This window comes from Idiotropiscis lumnitzeri, chromosome 1 (assembly GCF_059441095.1).
Source record: "Idiotropiscis lumnitzeri isolate Australia: NSW breed Sydney's pygmy pipehorse chromosome 1, RoL_Ilum_1.0, whole genome shotgun sequence".
NCBI lineage: Eukaryota > Metazoa > Chordata > Actinopteri > Syngnathiformes > Syngnathidae > Idiotropiscis > Idiotropiscis lumnitzeri.
The window spans coordinates 24,254,222-24,276,569 of record NC_142391.1 but is presented as its reverse complement, the minus strand read 5'-3'; the positions used below and the strand labels follow the sequence as shown (position 1 = coordinate 24,276,569).

At 41.2% G+C, this 22,348-nt stretch overlaps 3 protein-coding genes across 8 annotated transcripts; 2 read left to right on the top strand and 1 right to left on the bottom strand.

Annotated features, from left to right (window-relative positions):
* Positions 1–78: 78 nt before the first annotated feature.
* Positions 79–2,646, top strand: myl7 (myosin, light chain 7, regulatory). Of its 2 annotated transcripts, XM_088291132.1 has the most exons (8): positions 79–382; positions 736–867; positions 932–1,033; positions 1,109–1,184; positions 1,949–2,053; positions 2,127–2,205; positions 2,280–2,328; positions 2,411–2,646. In XM_088291132.1, exons 2-8 carry the CDS (start codon positions 865–867, stop codon positions 2,513–2,515), a joined length of 519 nt encoding a protein of 172 aa, XP_088147258.1. In that variant the 5' UTR covers positions 79–382; positions 736–864; the 3' UTR covers positions 2,516–2,646. The 2 variants fall into 2 exon arrangements, with proteins under 2 accessions (XP_088147258.1, XP_088147250.1); XM_088291124.1 differs by having other exon boundaries at positions 79–867.
* A 679-nt stretch (positions 2,647–3,325) lies between these two features.
* Positions 3,326–15,921, bottom strand: agpat9l (1-acylglycerol-3-phosphate O-acyltransferase 9, like). 4 transcript variants are annotated; one of them, XM_088291093.1, is made up of 16 exons: positions 15,774–15,921; positions 14,954–15,032; positions 14,186–14,393; positions 13,895–13,961; positions 10,945–11,093; positions 9,827–9,972; positions 8,849–8,923; positions 8,670–8,759; positions 8,508–8,601; positions 8,038–8,153; positions 7,028–7,083; positions 6,771–6,856; positions 6,255–6,383; positions 6,062–6,141; positions 4,226–5,387; positions 3,326–3,886 (listed from the first exon to the last, which is right to left on the bottom strand). In XM_088291093.1, the coding sequence occupies exons 3-15, from the start codon at positions 14,327–14,329 to the stop codon at positions 5,279–5,281; spliced, it is 1,341 nt and encodes a 446-aa protein (XP_088147219.1). In that variant the 5' UTR covers positions 14,330–14,393; positions 14,954–15,032; positions 15,774–15,921; the 3' UTR covers positions 3,326–3,886; positions 4,226–5,278. The 4 variants fall into 4 exon arrangements, with proteins under 4 accessions (XP_088147219.1, XP_088147212.1, XP_088147203.1 ...); XM_088291086.1 differs by having other exon boundaries at positions 14,186–14,351; XM_088291077.1 differs by lacking the exon at positions 14,954–15,032 and having other exon boundaries at positions 14,186–14,351; positions 15,774–15,920.
* Positions 15,922–16,369: 448 nt separating this feature from the next.
* LOC148343885 (THAP domain-containing protein 6-like) lies at positions 16,370–22,348 on the top strand. 2 transcript variants are annotated; one of them, XM_088291036.1, is made up of 6 exons: positions 16,370–16,524; positions 17,152–17,344; positions 19,944–20,069; positions 21,308–21,518; positions 21,751–21,904; positions 22,004–22,348. In XM_088291036.1, exons 1-6 carry the CDS (start codon positions 16,445–16,447, stop codon positions 22,209–22,211), a joined length of 972 nt encoding a protein of 323 aa, XP_088147162.1. In that variant the 5' UTR covers positions 16,370–16,444; the 3' UTR covers positions 22,212–22,348. The 2 variants fall into 2 exon arrangements, with proteins under 2 accessions (XP_088147162.1, XP_088147171.1); XM_088291045.1 differs by lacking the exon at positions 16,370–16,524 and adding an exon at positions 16,635–17,025.

Sequence of the window (22,348 nt, the reverse complement as noted above, 5' to 3'; positions counted from 1 at the left end):
GCGAACTTCAAATTAAAGCTTAACAAATAAAACATTCCTAATGCAATAGCCATAGTTAACTTTTAATTTGAAGTTTCCCCTCGTGGTGGCCAACTTCCGTTTTTGACATTTTGGCTTGCTTTTCATAGTTTTAATTGACTTGACATAGTTGCCACCAACATCAACGCAAGGCCATCCCGAAAGCATATTCAGTCGCTAATTTTGGACGCTAACAACCCGCAAGTTAATTACACCGTCATTGTAATACACTATAAAAGTGTCCGGCGTTAGTGGCTACACTGGCTAGCAGCTAGCTGTTAGCATTAGCAAAAAGTGCCAGCTATCCCCGCCCTCCTAACATCGGTTGCTGGTGTTGTATTAACCCGTCCGCGGCGGAGGAAAGGTTGGGGTCCACTCATTTAAACCACTTCAACATTGACTCCTACGTTGTATATTTCACCAATTTAGTTAATTCCGCAGCATTTCAATTGATTGTCAGTTTTCCAGAATTCTCACACTATTTCGACTAAAATAGCATAAACTAGTTCTAAAATGCTTTGATAAGTTTGATGTGGATTAGTTTATTCTACTTGGAAAAAAATATTGATAGATTTGTCTTTGTTTGAAGTCACAATCAGAGCTGAACAAAATTACAGGGAACTGTCAAACATCAGAGGTCACTACCCGACTTATCATATCTCCACTTTCCAATCCTACTTCTCTTATCATCTCCCCTTGGTGACACATGGACCGAAGTTGTCTCCATGTAAGGGTGTGCACTGCCGCCACTGGTTATTATAAGCGTTAGAAGATAACGTGGGCTTCACATAAAACCCACCCCGGCATCGGGCCTTGTCCGGGAGTCTATGCGGTGATCACACAGACATGGTAAGTTAGGAATTCGGAAAAAGAAAAGATTCACTTAACGACTTGAATGTTATGTTTGACATAGGCAAGCAAGAAAGCGTCCAATAAGAGACAGAGAGGAGCACAGAAATCTTGCTCCAATGTCTTCTCCATGTTTGAGCAGTCCCAGATTCAAGAGTTCAAGGAGGTAAGACTTTATTTTATTTTTTTGCACATCAGTAAGGCGAACACATCAGTAAGGCTTCATTGTTGTTTTTTGTAGGCCTTTGGATGCATTGACCAGGACAGAGATGGTGTTATTAAGAAACAAGACCTGAAGGAGACCTATGCACAACTGGGTAGGCTTTTCCTCTAGACCAGTGCTTCGCAAATGTTTTACACTCACAAAAAAAAAAAAAATCATGAATAAAATCAGCTTTTCAGGTACCATCACCATGACAACAATAAAATGCAAGAGATAGTCATTCTAAGTGTTCATCAAAAACAAGACAAAGGTTACATTATAGATACATAAAAGGTATATTTAAATATGATTGTAAACCACTGTAAGTTCATGCGCAGTATGAAAATTAATATTGCGCTTGATTAAATATAGGATCCAAAACTGCTACTTAAAAACAAAGTTTAAAAAAACTCACCTAAGTAAATGTTTAAAAACAAATGTTAGCATTTTAAATGTTTTATTTCATCATGCTATTTTTGAATTTAATGTTATCCACTTTTTATTTTAAATTGAGTAGCAAAAATACATTGTGTCTATGTAAGAAGACATTGTAGATGTTCTCAAAAATTGTTGATTTTTATTAGACATTTCTTGCTATGTTTCGAAAATAACTGGACTCATTATGGTTTAATTTCAATGTATTTTATGGCCTCATTGGGAGTGGGGGGGCAGTCTCCAAGTGCCCCCTTCATGGCACAGATGTGCTTCTGCCATGTTGAGCCTCTAGTGCACTATTTGCGTGCCGTCTTAAAGGGGAATAAAAGGAGCCGCTTTAATAAAGTCAACTGAGACCACTCCCTCAGCGACGCAGCCCTCCCTCTTGAAGATCCGCCGGTCTGTTCTCATCTGCCAAATGAACATCATTTTTGTGTGTGGCAGGAAAGCTCAACGTGAAGGAAGAAGAGCTGGATGAGATGTTGAATGAGGGGAAAGGACCAATTAACTTCACGGTCTTCTTGTCCCTGTTTGGCGAGAAACTCAACGGTGAGTATTGATCTTGACATATAGAATCGTTTCCACGAAGCGGCGTTGTTAATTGCTCGTCTTTCACCTGCAGGCACCGATCCAGAGGACACCATCCTCGCTGCCTTTAAGCTCTTCGATCCCAACGCGACAGGTTTTGTCAACAAGGAAGAGTAGGTCCTGCCGACAGATTCATCATGTTTATGTTCATTGCAAGCTCATTCGGTACTTTCTCCCTCTGGTCCAGATTTCGACGACTATTGCTGAACCAGGCAGATAAATTCACCGCGGAGGAGGTTGGCACACATTCTTAAAACCTTTTAATATCATTTCCCACTGTGAGCCGTCACTCATGTTCCCCCTGGGTTTACTCTTAAGGTAGATCAGGCCTTTGCGCTGGCTCCCATCGACCCGACAGGGAACATCGACTACAAGTCCCTCTGTTACATCATCACACACGGAGACGAGAAGGAAGAGTCCTGAACGAGGCTCACTGTTTGGAACTCATGGAACGATGTTTGTAATTGCTGGAATAAATACGGTAACTGTACTGCCCATACCTGTTCACAACATGTTCAATCTTTTCCTTAACACAGTAAAACAGTTTTCTTTTTCTTGAAGGATTCAAAAAACTTTATCGGCATAGCAGAACATGAGCTTTAGGCATGCGGAAGTTTAGTGCATGAGGTCCCATATTTCGCTCAATAAGTCCACAATATGGAAACTCAACTACAACACTTCATGATGAACCGCATTTAAATTGTGGATGTAAAAATCGACAAATCATCAGGCTTCTAATTTTAACATATTTGTTCTGTTATATATGGTACAATGGAAAATAAGAAGGAAATAAACCTCCAGATCAGTTGAAATTGAAAATAGATTTGTGATTAAAAAGTTGCTGAAATTTCGTTGAGCAAATGATTTCAGGGGATTACCCGCCTACTGCCCCAAAACAGCTGGGATGGGCTCCAGCATGCACGCAACCTTCGTGAGGATAAGCGGCTTGGATAATGGACGGTGGCTGGATTCTTAAAGATGAATTTAATCACCCTTGGAAAGCATATAAAGGTAAGTTTAAATTCTTGTTGATTTGGCACAATATCAATATACAGATTAAAAAAAACAACATTTTATTCCTTTCTGTTGCAAAATATGAGACATGCAAGCAGGTTACAATAATCAACATATGCTTCTGTTATCCAAATTCATAGAAATTCTCTCTCTCTCTCTCTCTCTCTCTATATATATATATATATATATATCTCACACACATTACAAACACTCAGAGAATACAAATTATATACATTTTATTTTTTTTCTATCCAATCATGAGTAGAAACAATAAATACAAATAACAAAAAAATACTACACCGACTTTTTTATTTGTATCTATTTAGACTCAGTGCTTCAAGCTCTGTTGGACATTTTACCATGACAATATAAAATATTTGGCCCTCATTTTTATACTTTGACAAGGATTCATTCCATCCCATTCTACACATCCTTAAGTTCACCCCAGTTCCACTGCCAAGCCCCTTTTACAGCGCCCCTGACCGTTGCCATGGATAAGACAACAAAGCCCTTACGTGAACACAAAAAGGCCACTATTTGTTGCTCACTCCCTGAGAAAACAGAAAAAAAAAGCTAAGGCGACTGAGGTGACTGCTGGGCTGCATCCAAATGAGCGCAAATCTGATTCCCGTGTGGTCAGCGTGCGGGTCGAGATGCCGATTGCATCTGGAGCGTCGGGTCGAGTGGATGTAGGGTCGCCGGGTGGACTGAAGACGGTGGCCAAATTTGACCACAGGAACTGCGACTCATATCTGCAACGGTGGGAAGGTTCTTGTCAACCTATATAGATAGAGTAATGATAGTTTCTCATGCAGTCGCCAAATAAGCATCTCACCCGGAAAAGATAGTCTTCGATTAACGTGTCGATTTTTTGGGGGGAATGTGGGAGGAATTTAATTTCTCAATTATTTTGTAGCACACTAGTTTAACAACTCCTCATGTGCTTCAGACGAACTGTCAACGGTTCTTATGAAAAATAATATGTCGTTTTCTATTTTTGAGATTGCGTTGTAGTGCTAATTGGCATGAAAGGGTGAGAACCAAGTAGTGCAGATAAACGAACGACTACAGTAAAAGCCTAATTGAATGATGATTGCATTTAAAAAAAAAAAATCTTACCTCAGTCTATCATTGAAAGCAGCTCATCATCTTCTTGAAGGCATTGGAGTCTCATTGCTATCATTATCATCACAAAACAGATATCTGGAAAAGAGAAAGAAAAACAAAAGTAACTTAACAGAGGTGAGGGCTGCCTTCAAGTTAAACGCAGTTTTTTTTTTACCCCCCCTATGATCCGGTACTTCCCCTAAAGCGATCTGTTGATCTTTCAGGACACTGAAGGCAGTGCCGATCATTCAAGTAGGCGCCCGTCCGTCTGTTCAGATCAATAACATGCATGCCCACTACTACCCAACATACTAACACGTCTGCATTTGGTTTTCAGGTAACGACAGTGAAGAACACCACAAGTCGGAAGCCATCGAGGACAAAATATGGGACAAAACACCCATTGCACAGCCAACCAAAAAGTCACACTTGTGTGTTCTACTTTAAACGCCTCACAACTTGTGTCCATCACATTTATTGTAAAGTTAGGTGTTATTTATGCACCATACAATTTCTTTCAGCTCTTTATGAGTCCATGCGTTATGTCAAAATATGGAGCTTGTTGGAAACGGAGTGGCATCATTTCCTTGTGCCAAATTAAATTTGGTCTGTGACGTACATGACAAAGTTTTCCTGTGTGCATTTATTATCAAGCATGTCCGACATGTAAACTCCACACAAGAAAGCCAGAGCTGAGATTCGAACAGACAACCTCAGCCGTGCCATTAGGACACGTTTATGTCATGCTATAGAAAGAAATCTCAGGCAATCCCAGCATGGCGACCACATTTCTTAACTGCATTATAAAAAAAAAACAAGCAGCACATGAATTGGTCATCTGGTGTTCGCATCCAATAGCTTCTCTGTATTCAATATGTTACATTCAACATCATGTCAATCAAGGTCGAGAAATACAACAGAAATAGCAGCAGCACATTCGCCATTCATCTCCTCAAAGTTCACTATTGCACTTGTGCGAGACGGGGTGTGTGTGTGAAAGCAGGTCCATCCAGGTGGTGCGGAAAGGAGTTTCAAGTAAAGCCGTTTGGTTCTGGCGCCATCTTCTCAGTCGCTGTTACTGCTGCTGTCGTCTCCGACAACCATGTGGCTGTACTGCTTCTGTTGCTGCTCCTTGAACGACTCCTTCACCTTGGCTCGCTTCAGGCCTCCGTCCCTGGTAATATTTTTACAATGCATTATTCTACTCATTGTCCCAGCTCGTACGCTGACAAAAACAAAACATTTTTTTTAGAAAACGGCGGCACGGAGGACAACTGGTTAGCCCATTCGTCTCACAGTGCAAGATGGCAGGGTTCGATTCCGGCTACGGACTTCCTATGAGAATTTTGCATGTTCTCCCCGTGCCTGCGTGGGTTTTCCCCGGGTATTCCGGTTTCCTCCCACATTCCAAAAACATGCATGGTAGGTTGATTGAATACTCTAAATTGTCTCTAGCTGTGAGTGTGAGAGCGGGTGGTTTTTCGTCTGTGTGCTCTGCGATTGGCTGGCAACCAGTTCACGGCCTCGTGAGGGACGTGGGTGGTTATTTTCATGTATTTATTTATTTTTTGGTGGGGGGGAACTCCCATTTACTCTAAGTGTAAACTATTCATGCTTTTATAAATAAACAAATTGAAACTTTAATCTCCTCTTGAAAAGAAAATACCACATGGTACCACTAGGTGGCTGTAATCTGCTTCGTTACAGCCTTGTTTCCACCAAGTGGTACATGACCAATTTAACACACAAGTATCAATTCTCCAATTAAAAGACGGCAGCGTGTCTATGGCTACCATGACACCATCGAATAAAGTCATCCTTCCCAAATGAATAAAAGTCATGTCTTACCACTGTAGGTCCACCAGTCCTCCCTGGTGAGCGATAGCCGACTTGACTCTGTTGGCAAACTGGACGGCATCTTCCCCCTCCTGCATGACAGTTTAAAATCAATGTCTGCGTCAAACGCCACGTTTACGTGCGTGCGTGTGTGTGTGTCTGTGTGTGTTTGCATGTATGTGACATGCAGTGGCATTGCACAAACCTGTTGATGCATGGCCGGTAGATACCAGACATTGCAGACGAGAGCCCAGCTGGTCATCATCCTCAGCAGGTAGCTCACCATGCTGTACTTTGAACTGTTCCAGAAGGCATCTCCAAATTTGGGGTCATACTGGGAGAAGCAAAGGCAATTAAAAAAAGAGTGATTAAAAATGTGGAAATCAATGATAATCTAATTACTAGGATTGACACAAATAACGATTTGAATCAGAAAATCTGTTTTGATTTGATGAAGCACACACATTGAAATATGTATCGAAGTTCCTTACAAGAGATGTACACCGGATATAAATAAGTTTGCCGTTGCTGGTGATTTCTTGCTTCCTTTGAATTTAATTAACACATTTATTGAACTAAACATGTTTAATGTAGTTAAATAAAAGCATGGATTCCTAAAAAAAAATACATACACAGTATTTATGAAACAAAATCTAAAATAAAATACAGCGATTCATTTTACAATCTGAAAACAGAAGGACAAAAGGAGTGACTGAAGTACCTTTATGGCAACAGGGTAAATTGTGGCTCCAATTTCAAAACTCCCCTTCTTAAACATCATGACTGACGTGTTGTTGATGCACGTTCCTATGGACACCAAACAACAACAACATCCCCCAAAAAATGAGACAGGAGATTCTCGCATGCGTGTGGTCCAAAACCACGTTATAAACTGCCGTACCCGTCATCACTCAGAGATGAAATAACAACCTTCACTGGCACTACTAAGAAAAACATCACACTGGTGTTTCAACTTGCCTTCTGGAAATATCAATATGGGGAGCTTTGTCTTGTCATTCACGTGGTCTTTCAACCTGACACAAAAAAAAAGGCATGGAAAGCAATTGGTTTGAATAGAGCTCATGAAAAAATAAGTAAAAAAATACACCATTTATATAATCCATTCATTTAAATATTTAAGTATACATTTAAATATATATTTTATAATTGTAACCATTTGTCATTTCAGGCAACTAAATTCTTCAATGCAGTGATTCAGTACCACAAGTGGTACGAGGGTTCCCTCTAGTGGTATGTGAATCAATTAGTACTTCCCAAGTGCATCTCAGATTTGATTCACTACATTAAAATTTATTCAAATTAAAGCTTTAACAATTGTTTGTTTTGCAACTTTAGTTTTTATGAGCAATGCATTTTAATTCAATCAATACAAATGTACAGTTTTCCTTAGTAATTTCCCCCCCAAAATGTTTTTGCTTATAACATTTTCACTTCACTCCTGTCACATTACACTTTTTTTGCTCATATATTGACAATGGTTTGTAAACGTTTTTCATGCACCTTTATTGTTTAATTTAACATTTTTTCCCCCTCGTCAATTTTTGTTTATATTTCTGATAGTATTCCTTCTTTCGTCTTGGAAAATTGTGGATTTTTTGTTTCTCATACCATTACAATTCTTTTGCTGTAAATCTCAATGTTATTTTTCCCCAAAATACTACTTTGCCCCCCAAAAAAAAAAAAAATTCATAATCGTAATAATAAGACTAGGAATAGAGCCTATGTCTAATTTTTTAATTAATATTCATGCCTATGCTCCAGTTTACTGTTGGCCTTTATAGTGCTATGTGGAGAGACTCTTATTTATAAGGTTGTAGTTGGGGTAAAAAAAAAAAATGAGAGCTAAGACACGCTTGTTGTTGCATGTTGTGCCCAAGTGACTCAAGATCTACTTGTATGCAGCCATATCAGTGTCTTCTTATACATATCATTGACAAGCGCTGGATGTTAAAACACGTGCAACTGACCTCTTGGTCACCAGATGACGATCTTTCATCTCAGCTCGCTCGAACCACACGTGAGGACAAGACCGCACCATGGCCCGCTGGATCACCCCCATGAGACCTCCGTGCACCTGGCCCACCTGACACACATTTTGATACGGGAGAATAGAGAGTCACGTGGTCTTCTTCGCCAGCACAGAGGTACAGTGATTAATGTCTGTCTCGCAGTTCTGAGGTTGTGGCCTTCCTGTGTGTGGTTTGCATTTGACCCCGTGTTTTACACACATTTAGCATTTTACACATGCTGCTGTTCGCCATGCATCTAAAATGAACAGCACACTTGGCTTCGGTAACGTTAAAAGCATGCTGACCATAAAGTTTGTGGGGGGCACAAAAAAAAAAACTCAACCAAACCCATCGAACGTAGCTGGACTAAAATGATCCTATATCAGAAGAACTAAAATGCATGTCATAGTTGGTTATTCCCCTCCTACCATGGCATAGCAGGCATCATTGCAGAGTATCACAATGTCAATAGGGGTGGTGTGATTGGCCACACAGATGCCTCCTTTTCGGGGGATATTTTCCCTGATGAGTCGAAAGGAGAGCGTGTAAAGACAAATAAAAAAACACCATTTTGTCTTGGTTTGGCTTGCCTGTTGTGATAGCGAATGGCAGCGGAGAGGCCTCGGGCACAGATCCTGTAGCACATGACGTGGACCCACTCACTGAGCCAGAACTTCATCCTGACCACAAATACGGAGCGTGATTTTGAAAACTAGAGTGGCTAGCGCGAAAACGCAACTGGATGGTTAACAGTGCGCTTGGCGGCTACCTCCAGTTGGGCAGCAGCCCCACTGCAGATGTCCCGATGACCAGCCAGGTGAGGCCAATGCAGGCCAGAGTTATCCTGAGGAGAGAACACAACGCTTGGTTTGCAACAATTAACGTTTGGTGAAAAATATGCAAAGTGCCCAATTCCGATTAAATTCCTGGATCCGACTATTCTAATGAAAGAAACACATTTTCAGTATGTGTTTCTGTCTAAGCAGATGAAACACACGACTACATGAGGATAACTTTAGCATTACACTTTTGGACATCATCGGCCATTATTTTGCTTCTTTAAAGGGGAAGTCAAGTCAAAAATGTTTCATACAATATGTTCCATGCAGGATACCTAGTCTAAACATGGCATTGGCTGCTCCTTGTAGCCATTTTATGATCGGGACTAAAGATATACATCACCGGTGTCAAACTCAAGTCCCGGGGGTCAGAATCTGGCCCGTTACCTCCTTTTATGTGGCCCGCAAAGGGCAAATCATGTGCGTCAACTATCTGTTTCGAGCACATTTTCTTCACATATTCATCTCCCAACCATCCAGTCTTGTTCACAGTGGCCTGGTCTGTAACTGTTCGGTAAAGCTTTCTGTGTCAAAAGTCGAAAGAGTTACGCGTTTCTACATTCTCGGAAAAGGATTGTACCAGAATAACAGAACCGGTAATGAATAACAGCATGTTATGTTGACTAACTTTTAGGAGTCGTAACTCGGTGGGCCAGCCAGAAAATTGGTCCAATATAATAAACTCTCAGATTATTCATTGAGCATTGTTTCCCCACAGTTAACAAATAAGATTAATTAAGAACTTATTTTCAGGAGGAAATTCTGTCGCATGTAAATGTAGAGGACTGATTATGTTACGAAACCGGGGCTACAGTTCCTATCCCCGACCCACTAAATAGTGAAGGACAAATTTTGATAAATTGGAAACTATATATGATGTCTGTGTGCGTGTGTGAAAGCGTGTGTACCTGAGAGGTGCGAGAATGCAGTATCGGACAAAAATGCCAAGTCCATAGACCAGCGTCAGCCTCAGACTGATGTAATGGAAGTCGTTGTTAGTGCGAGTCAGAAGGTTCCAAGAGACCAGCTCCTCTGAAGTGAACCGCTGGGTCACCTTCAATCAAAAGTTGAATTAAGAAAAAAAAAGGTTGAAGACTTCTTTATACTCCCGCGGACGTCAATCTCGCATCAAGTTTGTCTTCACACTCATGCGTTGTTTTGAAAAAGTGCTGCAGTTTCACTTCAAGTCGCTACGGCTGATACTGGCAAGGACACCACAGGATTGAGTTTAGCCAGTTTTTACTTTGCGAAACAAGGAACAAAGTAGCAACTATGGAAACCGCAGGACAGTGCCTGCTAGAACAGATTGACTTAGACGACAAGACCGACGTGATCCATGTTTTCTATTTTTAAACATGGCGGTATTGTGGAACATTGTCGTTGTGGGTACCAGATGAGATCGGGTTGCAAGATTGTATCGGGGTCCTTCGGTGGCCTGAGCGCCTTCTGATGATTTCACGCTATTATCAAATATTTCTTAAATATATTTCTTTGCCTCTGTTTTTCTTTACCCTTGTCTTTTTTATTTGCATATTCTGATTTACTAAACATAACATTAAAAAAATAAATAAAAATTACTGCCATATTGGTGAGGCAATTCCTTCATCACTTCCACCTGTGCCCTAAAAAGCCGCCGCTGCCTCTCCTGTGAAACAACAGCAGTGGAATGTTTTCGTTTCTCCTGTCGAACTTGCAACAATGTCTGCAAATGGATGCATATAGGATGAAATATTTCTTAATAAAACATGTCCGGCCATCGAAGGACCCGATACAATCTTGCAGGCCGCTGACATCTAGTACCCACACCTGGAAACCTGATGACATCATCGCAGCATTTGACATAACGGACCAATCACGAGAGAGCGAACGCGCACTGCAACCGACGTGCAGCAACGAATGGTCGCATGATCAGTCACGCGAAGCAATGGGGCCCTTGTCGCATGCGCCTACGCGGGAGTATGAAGAAGCCTGAAGTGCTGCTAATGATACAAAAAAAAAAAAAAAAAGGATATAGAACGTGTCTTACCTCATCTTCAACAATGCTCTCAATGCCTCGGCGGCTGAAATAGAAACAGTCGCTAAGAGCGAAGTCGCCGCCAACCGGAGGTTTGGGGCGACTTCGTCTTAGTTCCTCTAACTCTTTCTCCATTGAGCCGTCTTGCCTCTGGATAAGAGCTGACACACACACACACACACACACACACACACACACACACACAGAAGACATGAATGACATTTGCAGACAGAAATCGGGCATGCATTTTAATGAAACTAAATGTCATCTTGACCTCGTAGGGCAAGCAAAACTGAAAGACTTAATCACAAAAGGTGATCTTGTTTCGACTGAGAGCACAGAGGGCAAAAGCCAGGATTGCAGATAACAGCAACTATTCAAATACGCCAAGTGTACAATTACTGCTCCATTACTACCTCTTAGGCACACGTTTTTTTATTTTTTTTATTATATTGACTCAAGAGTGAATTATGTAACGTTAAATGTGACGGTGACACATTTTGCACATAGACTGACGTAGCTTCTTTCTTTATAGCAATGGCCATAAACAGCTCTGCCACGCAAGTCTAAAAACGAACAAAGTTTAAGGAGGCCTGTTAGCAAGTATTGGAGAAAAATCTTTTGGAAAAAAAAAATGATAAAAAATATATCTTTTTAAACCCAGAAATATGACGTGGACTTTTAAAGTTCTGGCACATCAAGTACAGTACCTTAGGCTAAAGATTCGGACAAAATGCTTTTAGGAAGTGTTGAAAGAACACTCGGAAGTAAATTCCAATAACAAGTTAGCACATGATCTGAGATTTTAAGTTTGACATCTCAATCGATGAAATATGTCCAAAATAGTGATTTGGTCTCAACCCCAAAAGAACTTTGAAGACCGCATGAAGCTAATAAATCATTTCTTGAAGCATCTGCAAAAAATTGCTTGTTTTGTCGTTGCTACTTGTTTGCGTGTTTTTTTTTTTTTCATTAGGACGAATTTTGTGTCACGAGATTATTCCCCATTAGGTCTGTCATGTGACGAGAAAGTTTATTGATTTTTTTTCATGGATATCAGATCGCAATTGCATTGAGCCACTTAAAGAACATAAAAACGATTTAATGAGTCAACATATTTTTCTTAATTTGCTGCATTCAACATAAACATAAGGAACACATCAACAATTCATTCATAGTAACCAAAATTTAGATGTTATTCCGCATATACGCTGCGAGCATTCTTGGCCGGGCTTTGGAAAGACAATCACAAACAATCATCCTTTCATCTGCTAGGTGAACTGTCGTCAGATTTTATTTTCATCCTACTTAAAAGAGCACAAAGTGGAAATTTATGGTGCTTGTCAATGGCGGAAGTGATGCGTCAACAGAAGGAAACGTTGCATGAAACGACGATATTGAGGAGCGATTAAAGCGTGACATTATTCACATTACAATTTTTCCACTAAACTCTGACCCGATGTCACTCACCCCTTTCTGCTCACATGGAAACAAAGGAGCATTTTTTTTTTCTATTTTCTCAAAGCGAAACCACATTTTAAATCTCAAAAATATGTTTTGCTCAAATGAAAATATGCAACTTTTTTTTCTCTGAAGTATAGAACAACCACATCTACCAAAGCATGCGCGATAACGGCGTTGAGTAATAGTTTCTTGTGAGACGGCTCCCTCAGCAACTTGACCCTGTGGCTTTTGGAATCAACGCAACGCATATGGTGACCCGTGTTTACGGCGTGCCAAGAAAGCCGTGTTCATTGCCACATCTTGTTTTTTGTGGTCTTTCATTTCAGCAGGTTTTGCCTGACTTGAACGACATGAGGAAATGACACGTTGCGGAATTGTATGTCTCTACACCTCTATATTTCACAATAGATCCATCTTTATCCATCGACTGCAGTTATAAAATTTGGACAAAAATACACAAGTTTGCAAACCACATTTTCTTCAGCTGTAACTGGGGCCTTTGTCAAGGAGGAGGGAATTATGAGTAGCTCCAAATTAGGCTTTGGCCGATTACCGGTGTGACGGTAAACAATGGTTGTAAAAAGTCAGGGTTTCAAAAACAGCGAATAGTGTCCGTCACCAGTAATGAGGTGAGGGGACATCAAAGCGGGCCACAATATGACCAGCTGCTTGCAGAGTTGATTAAATGAGCCGCCTCTTTGAAGTTTTTTTTCCCCTTACTCTGCAAGCGGAGAGGGAATAGAGCAAGAGATGCATTGTCCTAGAAAAAGAAAAATGGTGCCAGTGGGCACTAGTTAGCCCCAAGGACAACATGCGTAGTTCACGGGTCTGTTCTAAAAATAGCTCATCAGTGATGGGACACTGTGATTTACACTGAAGAATTAAAACAGAAGAAAGGCATTTATTTATTTAAATTTAACTAGGTGCAATTTTTAATGCACCAAATATAATATAATATAATATATATATATATATTTTTTTAAAGAAAATAGATTGTGTCCTTTGGAAAAAAAATCTGGATTTATTTACCTATATTTTAAAAAAAGAAATAATTAAAAAAAAATTTAAGTAATTTCAAATACCACAATATTTTTGCTCATGGTTATCATACCATCAAACTAATAAAGTAATATCAGCTCATGCCGACTCCAAACAGAAGTTGAGCTTCTGCAAGAATGCAAAAACAAAAAAGTTAGGAAACCCACTAGAACAGCTAAACCTGATTAGTAAAGGGCATTTAAAAAAATCTGTGCTGAATCCCACTAAACATGAGTTGAATTGATTGGTTAATTCTGCAAACGGCGACGCCCCCCAACTATAAAGCGGGCACATTTGCACATTATCTCGCTTATTATTAGGGCATCTCTCCAAAAGACATTTATACATTTTCAATTGAATTGTACATGTCGTTTTCCTTTTTTTTTTTTTTTAATACCACAAAAACCTGAAATGTGAACAAAGGTGTGCACACTTTTTCATATCCATCTATCGTACTTACCACTGGATGCCGAGGCTTTGAGTGCATGCGCTTCTGTGGTTGCCTTCTGTAACTTTAGTGTGGCCCACTAATATTAAAAAAAAAAAGTTATTAGTATGAAGTTTTTACTCCATTCATTCATTTTTTATAGTCTATATAATTGCTTGTCAGCCAATCACAGGGCACTCTTCACACTTCTGTTCACAATTATGAACAATTTGAAATCTTCAGTTAACCTTGATGCAGCTTTTTGAGAAAGCACATGCAAACTCCGCCGAGGGAAAACTGGAACTTAGATTCAAAGTAGTGCACCTCCAATGTTTTGACCAGGATGTCCATGTAGGTCTCTGAGATGCCCAATGAGAAGCCAAACATGGCAGGGATCACGATGAGGCTGACAATCAGGCAAAGCCAGATCCTCCCAGCCCAAACCACCACAGCCCAGAAGTCCTCCATCTCCACCGCTTCTTTTTATAGCCTGGCAGAAGCAGTCACACTCACTGTCAGTGATTACCACCCACTGTGGCGTTGGAAAAAAAAAATCATTTAATTTCACTTCATTGGTCTGGAAATTGTCATTTAAAATGTATTTGAGATCTCAAGGTTCTATTAGGTTGAAAAAACAACAACAGGGGCATCAGCATCAAGGAAGAATGTGACCCAAGGGGCATTAACGAAAATTGCAATAGATCAGAGAAGTGAGATATTTGCAACCCCAGGGCTTATTTATTTCAGAGAATTGTTTGACGCTGTCGGTTACAAATCTGATCCGTGCCAAATGTCTTTCGTAAGATTACAAACCGCCATGTGAAATGTTGCATATAAAATGGAAAAAACACATGTAAACCCCAATTTTTTTTCAATTATCATTAGCCAAGTCTCATTTTTTTGTCATTAGTTGCAAAGCAACAAGAACACATTTTGATAACATAATTGTCTGAGCCAACATGAATGAGGTCTTGGTTGAAAAAAAAAACCTGGTTATTGTATGAAATTGAGAAAAATGAAATGTTTTTACTTTTATAATTAAGACCATTTCAGACTGCACCAAGACAAGCCAAATCGGTAACGATACTTAACTAGAATCTTTCTTTTCTTTTCTTAACAACTTCTGTACTTCTACTTGTCCGGACTATTGAGTCATAAGTACTTTTGCCATCTGCAAGAGAGCATCATTCATTTAGTACAGAGCAGAACAAAAACAAGTCATTGAATTAAATTCTAATTAAATTTACATTTAAACTTTCAATACAATTAATTAGAATGAAGCTTGTAGCTAAACATACTTCCTGTTTATTTATTTTTTAATCCAGCAAAGTAATAGTTCAATTGCATTAAACTGTTAAGTGCAGTACCAACTTATATATGCATGTGATCTTTAAGAACAGTGACGTTTTTAATGTAACTTGCACGTGCAATATATTTTAATTGAATGTTGTTCCTTTATGTGTGGCGCAAATGTTCAAACTTTGTATGATAGTGACTTGCAACAATAAATACGGGTGATTTTTTTTTCCCCCTTTCTTTTTTTTTTAGGAATAAATATTGCCTCGTCTTTTATGTACACTTATGCTGACTTTGTTGCTGTGTTTTAATGTTGGTGTCACTAAGGTGCACTTGGAAAGACAAGTAATTATTAAGGGGGTACTTTGTGTAAAAAAACAAAAAAAATTTGCATTAGAGACTGTAAGCTTCTTGTGGCATTTTTGCAATGTTCAATATGCGCTTTGGTTCAACAAAAGTTGTGAAAGACTGCTCTTTGTAACCACTTCATCAGAGCTGTACTCGAGACAACTACAAGTTACAAGTCAAAGCCGTGCGCGATCACTTTCAAACCAACAAACGCATGAAAAGGGTCGTCAACACGTTGCAGAGTCAGCATTTTTGCAATGTTTCCTACCTCGGCTTGTCCCCTACGGTGAAAAGCGTCATTATTTCGGGAACAGCAACTCGGCTCGGCGTTCTTGCTCCGCTCAAGACAAGACTGCACGCGAAGCACGTTTGGCCACGCCCATTTCAACAACTTGCGTACCAAAGTTCAACGAGTTGCGATTAACCGGAACCTCGACCCGTATTTGCGATGTTTTAAACACAAATGAATGAATAGAACTCATCAAAATGACACTTGTATTATTATTTATTTATTTTTGTCTAAACGTTTTGGGGTCTGTCGCTGTTTTCCTGAACGCCAATGAACACAAAATGTTCATTTGTTTCTTCTTCCACTGTTATGGAGTTCTTGTTCTATTACTTTTATTAATTTCCATGTAAAGAATAAAAATAATTATGAATGAACAAGATCTAATGTTGGGAGAAGTCAATATTATAAAAAATGTATTCATAAATAAATAAATAAACGGGGATTGTGTAAATTTGGTTTGAGAGTCATATTTTTGTTGCAAATTTGTTTTCCAAAGCTAAATATTTTTCGCAACTCTCTTCGACAACAACTCACTTTCACGCTGCAGTGGCTTGTGGGTAACAAGACTGTACGTCTATATAGCCGCCATTTTGGAGCGGTACTTGCGAGTGGTTCATCTACACTCCAGTATATTGAAACAATATGACGGTATGCCTCAGTATTGTGCTGCGTTGGGATGCGTGAATAAGCGAACGGCGGAGACAAAAGCCAAGAGAATTACATTCCATAAGTAAGTGCATAAAACTCGAAGGATGCCACTTGACTAGTCAATTTACCGCAGTCATGTTTAAACGGAGACAGGAATGAGTTAATACTAGCATCAGTATAGGCATTGTTGTCGTTTATAGAAGGGCCGTGTTTCCTCTCATATTTGTTTTTTTTAATGAAAAAATCACCCAGACAACACCCAACACGGTCGCTGTTGTCAAATGGACCGCATTTTGCGGATACGCGTCAACAAAACCAGGCGGAAGTAAACACTTGGAACGCTTGCACGTCAACTCCGGTGCCATCTTTTCACGGGCAAAACATCTTCATTAACGCAACGCGGTTATATCCGACAAATTTAATATTTCGCAACAAAACAGCACTAAAAAAAAAACGACAATTTTTTTTCCAATCTTGACTTTTTGATTGGATTGAAAGGAAACATGCCCGATTCGTGTGCAGCATGGGGATGCACAAACCGCCGCACACCTCAAAGCAAATCTCGGGGAATTACCTTTCACAGGTAACGGAACGAGCTTTTTGGGTTAAACGTGAAGCACACACTAACGTGGCATTTATGTTAAAATATAAATGGCCGTGCAGCTAACATTGCTGATTCATAAGCACTTGTATGTGGTCATATTTGCAGGTTTCCAAAGGAGAGGTTATTGAGAAGGCAGTGGGAAGTGGCAGCAAGGAGGAGAGGTTTCTATGCCACCAAGTCATCGGTCCTGTGCAGTGAGCACTTCAAACCCGAAGACATTGACGCCACAGGCCAGACTGTCAGGGTTCGGGAAGGAGCCAAACCTTCTGTCTTTAGCTTCCAGTCTCCTGTCCAAAAGGTGGGTCTCATAGAGTCTTCATGCGATGCGAATTCATGATCATTGAGGGACTGGCTTATTGATTGTTGCTTGGATTTCTGTAACAGGTGTCCTCTTTTTATGGCGAAATGGTGAAAATGCACTGTAGAGCTGACGTTACCGAGCATGGAAGACATTGTTTCAATTAAGTAGAGATTGTCCAACCAAACGTTTTCCACATATGAGTCGGAACATCCATCCATCCATACATTATCCAAGCTGCTTATCCTCACCGTGAGCTGGTGGACAGCCAATCGCAGGGGAACACAAAGACAAACAACCATCCACGCTCACGATCACACCTAGGGAGAATTTGACGTGTTCAATTCACCTACCATGCATGAATTTTTGAATGTGGGAGGAAACTGGAGTACCCGTAGAAAACCCGCACAGGCACAGGGAGAACATGGCAGGGTCTACGGAGCATCACCTACTCCCGAGGCAGCAGCACGACCTCTGTAGACCCGAGTGCATCGCTGGCAGAGGAGCTTAACTGCTTCTTCGCTCGCTTTGACTCGCCCCAACCGTCACACCCCCGCACTTCATGCCTCAACTCCCCCCCACTCACCGTAGAGGAACACGATGTGAGGCGCGCGCTCCTGGCTATTAACCCCAGGAAAGCTACTGGACCCGACGGAATACCAGGCAAGGTCCTCAGAGCATGTGCCCACCAACTGTCACATGTTTTCTGCAGGGTCTTCAACCGCTCCCTGGCTCAAGCAGTCATCCCCTCCTGCTTGAAAACTTCCACCATTATTCCTGTCCCCAAAAAGTCACCCGCCGTCCTCCTGAATGACTACCGTCCTGTTGCTCTCACGCCAGTCATCATGAAGTGCTTCGAGAGGCTGGTTCTCCAGCACATCTGGTACTGCCTTCCTCCCACTCTGGACCCCTACCAGTTTGCATACCGGGCTAACAGATCCACTGAGGACGCCATCGACACTGCTATGCATGTTGTGCTGGGCCACCTGGAACAACAGCAGAGCTATGCAAGGATGCTCTTTGTGGACTACAGCTCGGTATTCAACACGATCATCCCAGACATCCTCGTCGCCAAACTGGACATTCTCGGCCTCCCTGCCCTCACACGCATCTGGATTAAGGACTTTCTGACCAACAGACCCCAGACTGTGTTGCTCGGCCCCTACACGTCCTCCACCCGCATGCTGAGCACCAGTTCCCCTCAAGGATGCGTGCTGAGCCCTCTCCTGTACGCCCTCTACACCTACGACTGCAGCCCGGCCCACGGTAACAACACCATCGTCAAGTTTGCTGACGACACGACAGTGGTCGGTCTGATCTCGGAAGGTGACGAGACAGCCTACAGAGAGGAGGTCCAGAGACTGACGGCTTGGTGCGAGGACAACAGACTGCAACTCAACATTGCAAAAACAAAGGAGATCGTCATCGACTTCAGGAGGAACAAGACGGCGCCGCCCCCCCTCTGCATCGAAGGCGTGTGTGTGGAGAGGGTCCACACGTTCAAGTTCCTGGGAGTACAGATCTCCGATGACCTTTCTTGGAGTCACAACACCACAGCAGTGGTAAAGAAGGTCCGCCAACGTCTGCACTTCCTGAGAGTCCTCAGGAAATTCAACCTGGACAGGAAGCTGCTGCTGGCCTTCTACCACTCGTCCATCGAGAGCCTGCTAACGTACTGTGTCTCCACCTGAGGCGGACAGAGCGAGGCTCCAGAGGACGGTCAAAACAGCGCAAAGGATTATTGGCTGCCCTCTCCCCTCACTGTCGGACATCTACACCGCCCGGTGCCTCAGAAGGGCTCTCAACATCGTCAAAGACAATACTAATAATAATATTCCCTTTATTAGTCCCACAATGGGGAAATTTGAGATTCGAACCCAGGCCTCCTGGGGAGACTGGGTCCTGAACGCGGCGCCTTAGACCACTCGGCCATCCTGGCAATACCCACCCAAACTCACACCTGTTTGACCTGATGCCCTCTGGCAGGCGCTACAGGTGCATCAAATCAAGGACCAATAGACTGAGAAACAGTTTTTTCCCAAGAGCCATCTCCATTCTAAACTCACACACACACACACGACCACCCTTACCTTGCAGAACAGCAACGTGATGTGTTTTTATATACCCTATTCAGTATTATTTTCCATTGCACTAACTATTCTCTTATTTATCTAATTTATATATTTATCCGAATTATTGTTGTATTGCACTGGAGAGGGGAGCTCTCTAATCTCGTTGCACACTTGAGTACAATGACAATAAAGGGATTTCTGATTTCTGAACATGCAAACTCCACACTGGAAGGCTGGAGCCCGACTAGAACCTTGCACCTCCGAACTTTGAGGCCGTCTTGCTAAACAGTCGACCCCCAATCGACGCATGTATTGCACAAAACTGATAATTGAAGTTTGGTTCCCAGTGTGACACGACAGAAGTGCAGATGTCTCGCAATCGTCTTTATTTACAACAGCCTCTCAATTAATTGTCATCGCTTACATGTTCTGGTATATTTTGTGGTCATAAATTACTTTCTAACTATTGTTCAGACACATTTTAAAAATATCTTTTTACAAGCAAGTTTTCTTTCTCTCCACATCAGCAAGTGTTTACCAGGACAACACAAACCTCCAAGAAAGCTCGTGAGTCAGTGGCATCTGTCGCTTCAGGGAACGTGCCACAGACTGAACCGTCACCACCACAGCCATCGACACCTCCTTCTGATGTTGTAAGTACCATGTTTCTTTTTTTTTTAATTTGTGTGGTTCACCAATCTTGGCCCCACTTGCATTGCTGATTTTTGTGTAATGCATCGCAGAATTCTGCTGTTTATAGCCATCGCGTTTCTTCTGTTTTAACAGAATACTTACTGCTTTTTATGCCTTGGTATGTGGGAAAGGAGAGCCTCAGTCACAAGGCACATTGATGCCGTTTATTGAATGCTAGTAAAAGTGTTAAGCACAATGACTCCACCCACACAGGAGCGGATGTCGACCACAAGTCGCGCACGTCCAAACGCCTCAATGCCGGCACATACTGGCACATGTCTAGCGCACATATACTCCAATCCAAACTATTTGAAGGTTCACTGCAATGCACATGTCTGAAATGCTAGTGAGCATCATATGACCATCACGCACCAACGTCCGTGTCATTGGCTTTGCCCCCTTTGCGAAACACGTCACATTCACCTGCTTAAGTGCGGAAACGATTCTATGTGGAAATGCTGCTCCAAGCATCAGAAAGTGGGATTACGATGGAATCTCAGAGATAGAACCTAATCTGTTCCATGGTGTTCTTTTTAATCCGTTTAGTAGGGCCGGCTGATATGGCGTTGAAATAAAATTATGATAAACTATTTTTAAATAAATCGCCTCTCGTCTCTCTTCGCTTACACAAAAAGCAAATGACATTTTCATTATTCACAATACATTCTGATTTTTTTTCTGATGCTGTGCCATTTTCAAATGTGCTTCTACCTGTTGTGACTTACTTGAAAGTTCAACTTCATTTGTCAGCCTTTATTTTTTTGGAAGTTACAGGCATCAAAATACAATTTTTACTGAAATGTAGGCCTGACGTGCTCGGCCAGTTTACTGGATATTTAGGTAAGTTGTTGGTAGTCTTTGTATTTTAACATGAACTATTTCAAGGGGATAGATGTGTTTAAAATAAATAAATAAATAAATAAAAAAATGGGTTTTGGGGAATATATTTATTAACCTAACGCATTAATGCGCTTTGGGCTCCAATAGTTCTTATTTATTATGTAGACAGATGTTAGTAGTTTTTATTTTTTTTTACCATGGTATTTGCCAAACCACCAATAAAAGTTCTGAATAGGAATTGTGCACATTTTCATGTTTGCGGCTACCCGAATGGAAACATTTTGAATTCTGGGCCTCTGCCCTAAGAAATCACTCACAACCGAACTCCTCTGAATTTTAATTGACGTCCGTATTCTAGGACCACTGCTATGCGCTACCTGCGTCTCCCGCCGGTCTCAAGGCCCGACTGACGGGGGCCTTAGCGAGGGTGGAGACTTTGGAACGCGAGCTGAGGAACGTAAAGGACAGAGAACGGCGGGCCAAGAACACAGTGTTTGGTCTTTTGGAGGATCTGAGGGGCAAGAACCTCATCAACGAAGAGCTCAGAGAGAAGCTGGATTCATACTCTGGTGACGTGATATATCATCTTGTTCGTCTGGACTCCTAGAATGGATTTGGCCTCTGCATGTCCCATTTCTGATTAAACCCTTGTATGTTGGTGCCTTGAAGATGTGATTGATTGATTTGTTTATGAACAAATATCAAGGCACCTCTGTATCTGATTTTTTTGGGGGATGTTTCGTTTAATTCCATGTACATTTCAAGTGACGCATATCTAATATGACTGGGTTCTAATTCCAGGTCTTCCAGTCCACCTGTTGTCCAAACAGGGCAATGACTACACTCGAGACCAAAAGGAGTTTGCCCTCACTCTTCACTTACACGGTCCAAAAGCTTATAACTACCTGAGAAAGTCTCTCCACCTCCAACTACCACACCCGCACACCCTTCAAAGGTATGTCAACTCTTGTTTGAGAAACTCATTAATAATAATATTAATAATAATGGAGATTAAAAAAAAGATAAAGTAATCCCCTTTCCTATCCCAAAAAAGGTGGATGACCTCCGACGATGACAAGCCTGGCCTTGATTCAATGTTGGAAAGAAGTGACGACGAAGAAGCTGAGGATGAATGTGAGACCCTCGCTGACACAGAAACTGACATTCAGCACAACCCTCTCACTCAAAATATAATACATGTTGTGTGTTTAAAAGATGTGGACACAGCTGTGCTATCAGAAGACAGCACAGGAGTATTATAAACTTGCAGTATTTTTAGTTGTTCTTTTTTTACAAGACGGACCTCGAAAATGTACATAAACGGTTAAAAGAAGATTATGAATGCTTAGTGTTGTACTTTTGTACTACAGAATTAAAGGCACACTTAATTTTTAAGAAC

Bases quoted from the DNA above. Each gene is read 5' to 3' on its own strand.
- myl7 (XM_088291132.1), top strand. The intron at 1,185-1,948 runs GTAGGCTTTTCC...TGTGTGTGGCAG, and splicing joins GGAGACCTATGCACAACTGG to GAAAGCTCAACGTGAAGGAA. The intron at 2,054-2,126 runs GTGAGTATTGAT...TTTCACCTGCAG, and splicing joins GTTTGGCGAGAAACTCAACG to GCACCGATCCAGAGGACACC.
- LOC148343885 (XM_088291036.1), top strand. From the start codon at position 16,445: ATGCCTCAGTATTGTGCTGCGTTGGGATGCGTGAATAAGCGAACGGCG. The intron at 16,525-17,151 runs GTAAGTGCATAA...TCATATTTGCAG, and splicing joins AAGAGAATTACATTCCATAA to GTTTCCAAAGGAGAGGTTAT. The intron at 21,519-21,750 runs GTGACGTGATAT...TTCTAATTCCAG, and splicing joins GAAGCTGGATTCATACTCTG to GTCTTCCAGTCCACCTGTTG.
- agpat9l (XM_088291093.1), bottom strand. From the start codon at position 14,329: ATGGAGGACTTCTGGGCTGTGGTGGTTTGGGCTGGGAGGATCTGGCTT. The intron at 11,094-13,894 runs GTAAGTACGATA...TGTGTGTGTCAG, and splicing joins CAAAGCCTCGGCATCCAGTG to CTCTTATCCAGAGGCAAGAC. The intron at 9,973-10,944 runs GTAAGACACGTT...TTTTGATTGAAG, and splicing joins AGAGCATTGTTGAAGATGAG to GTGACCCAGCGGTTCACTTC.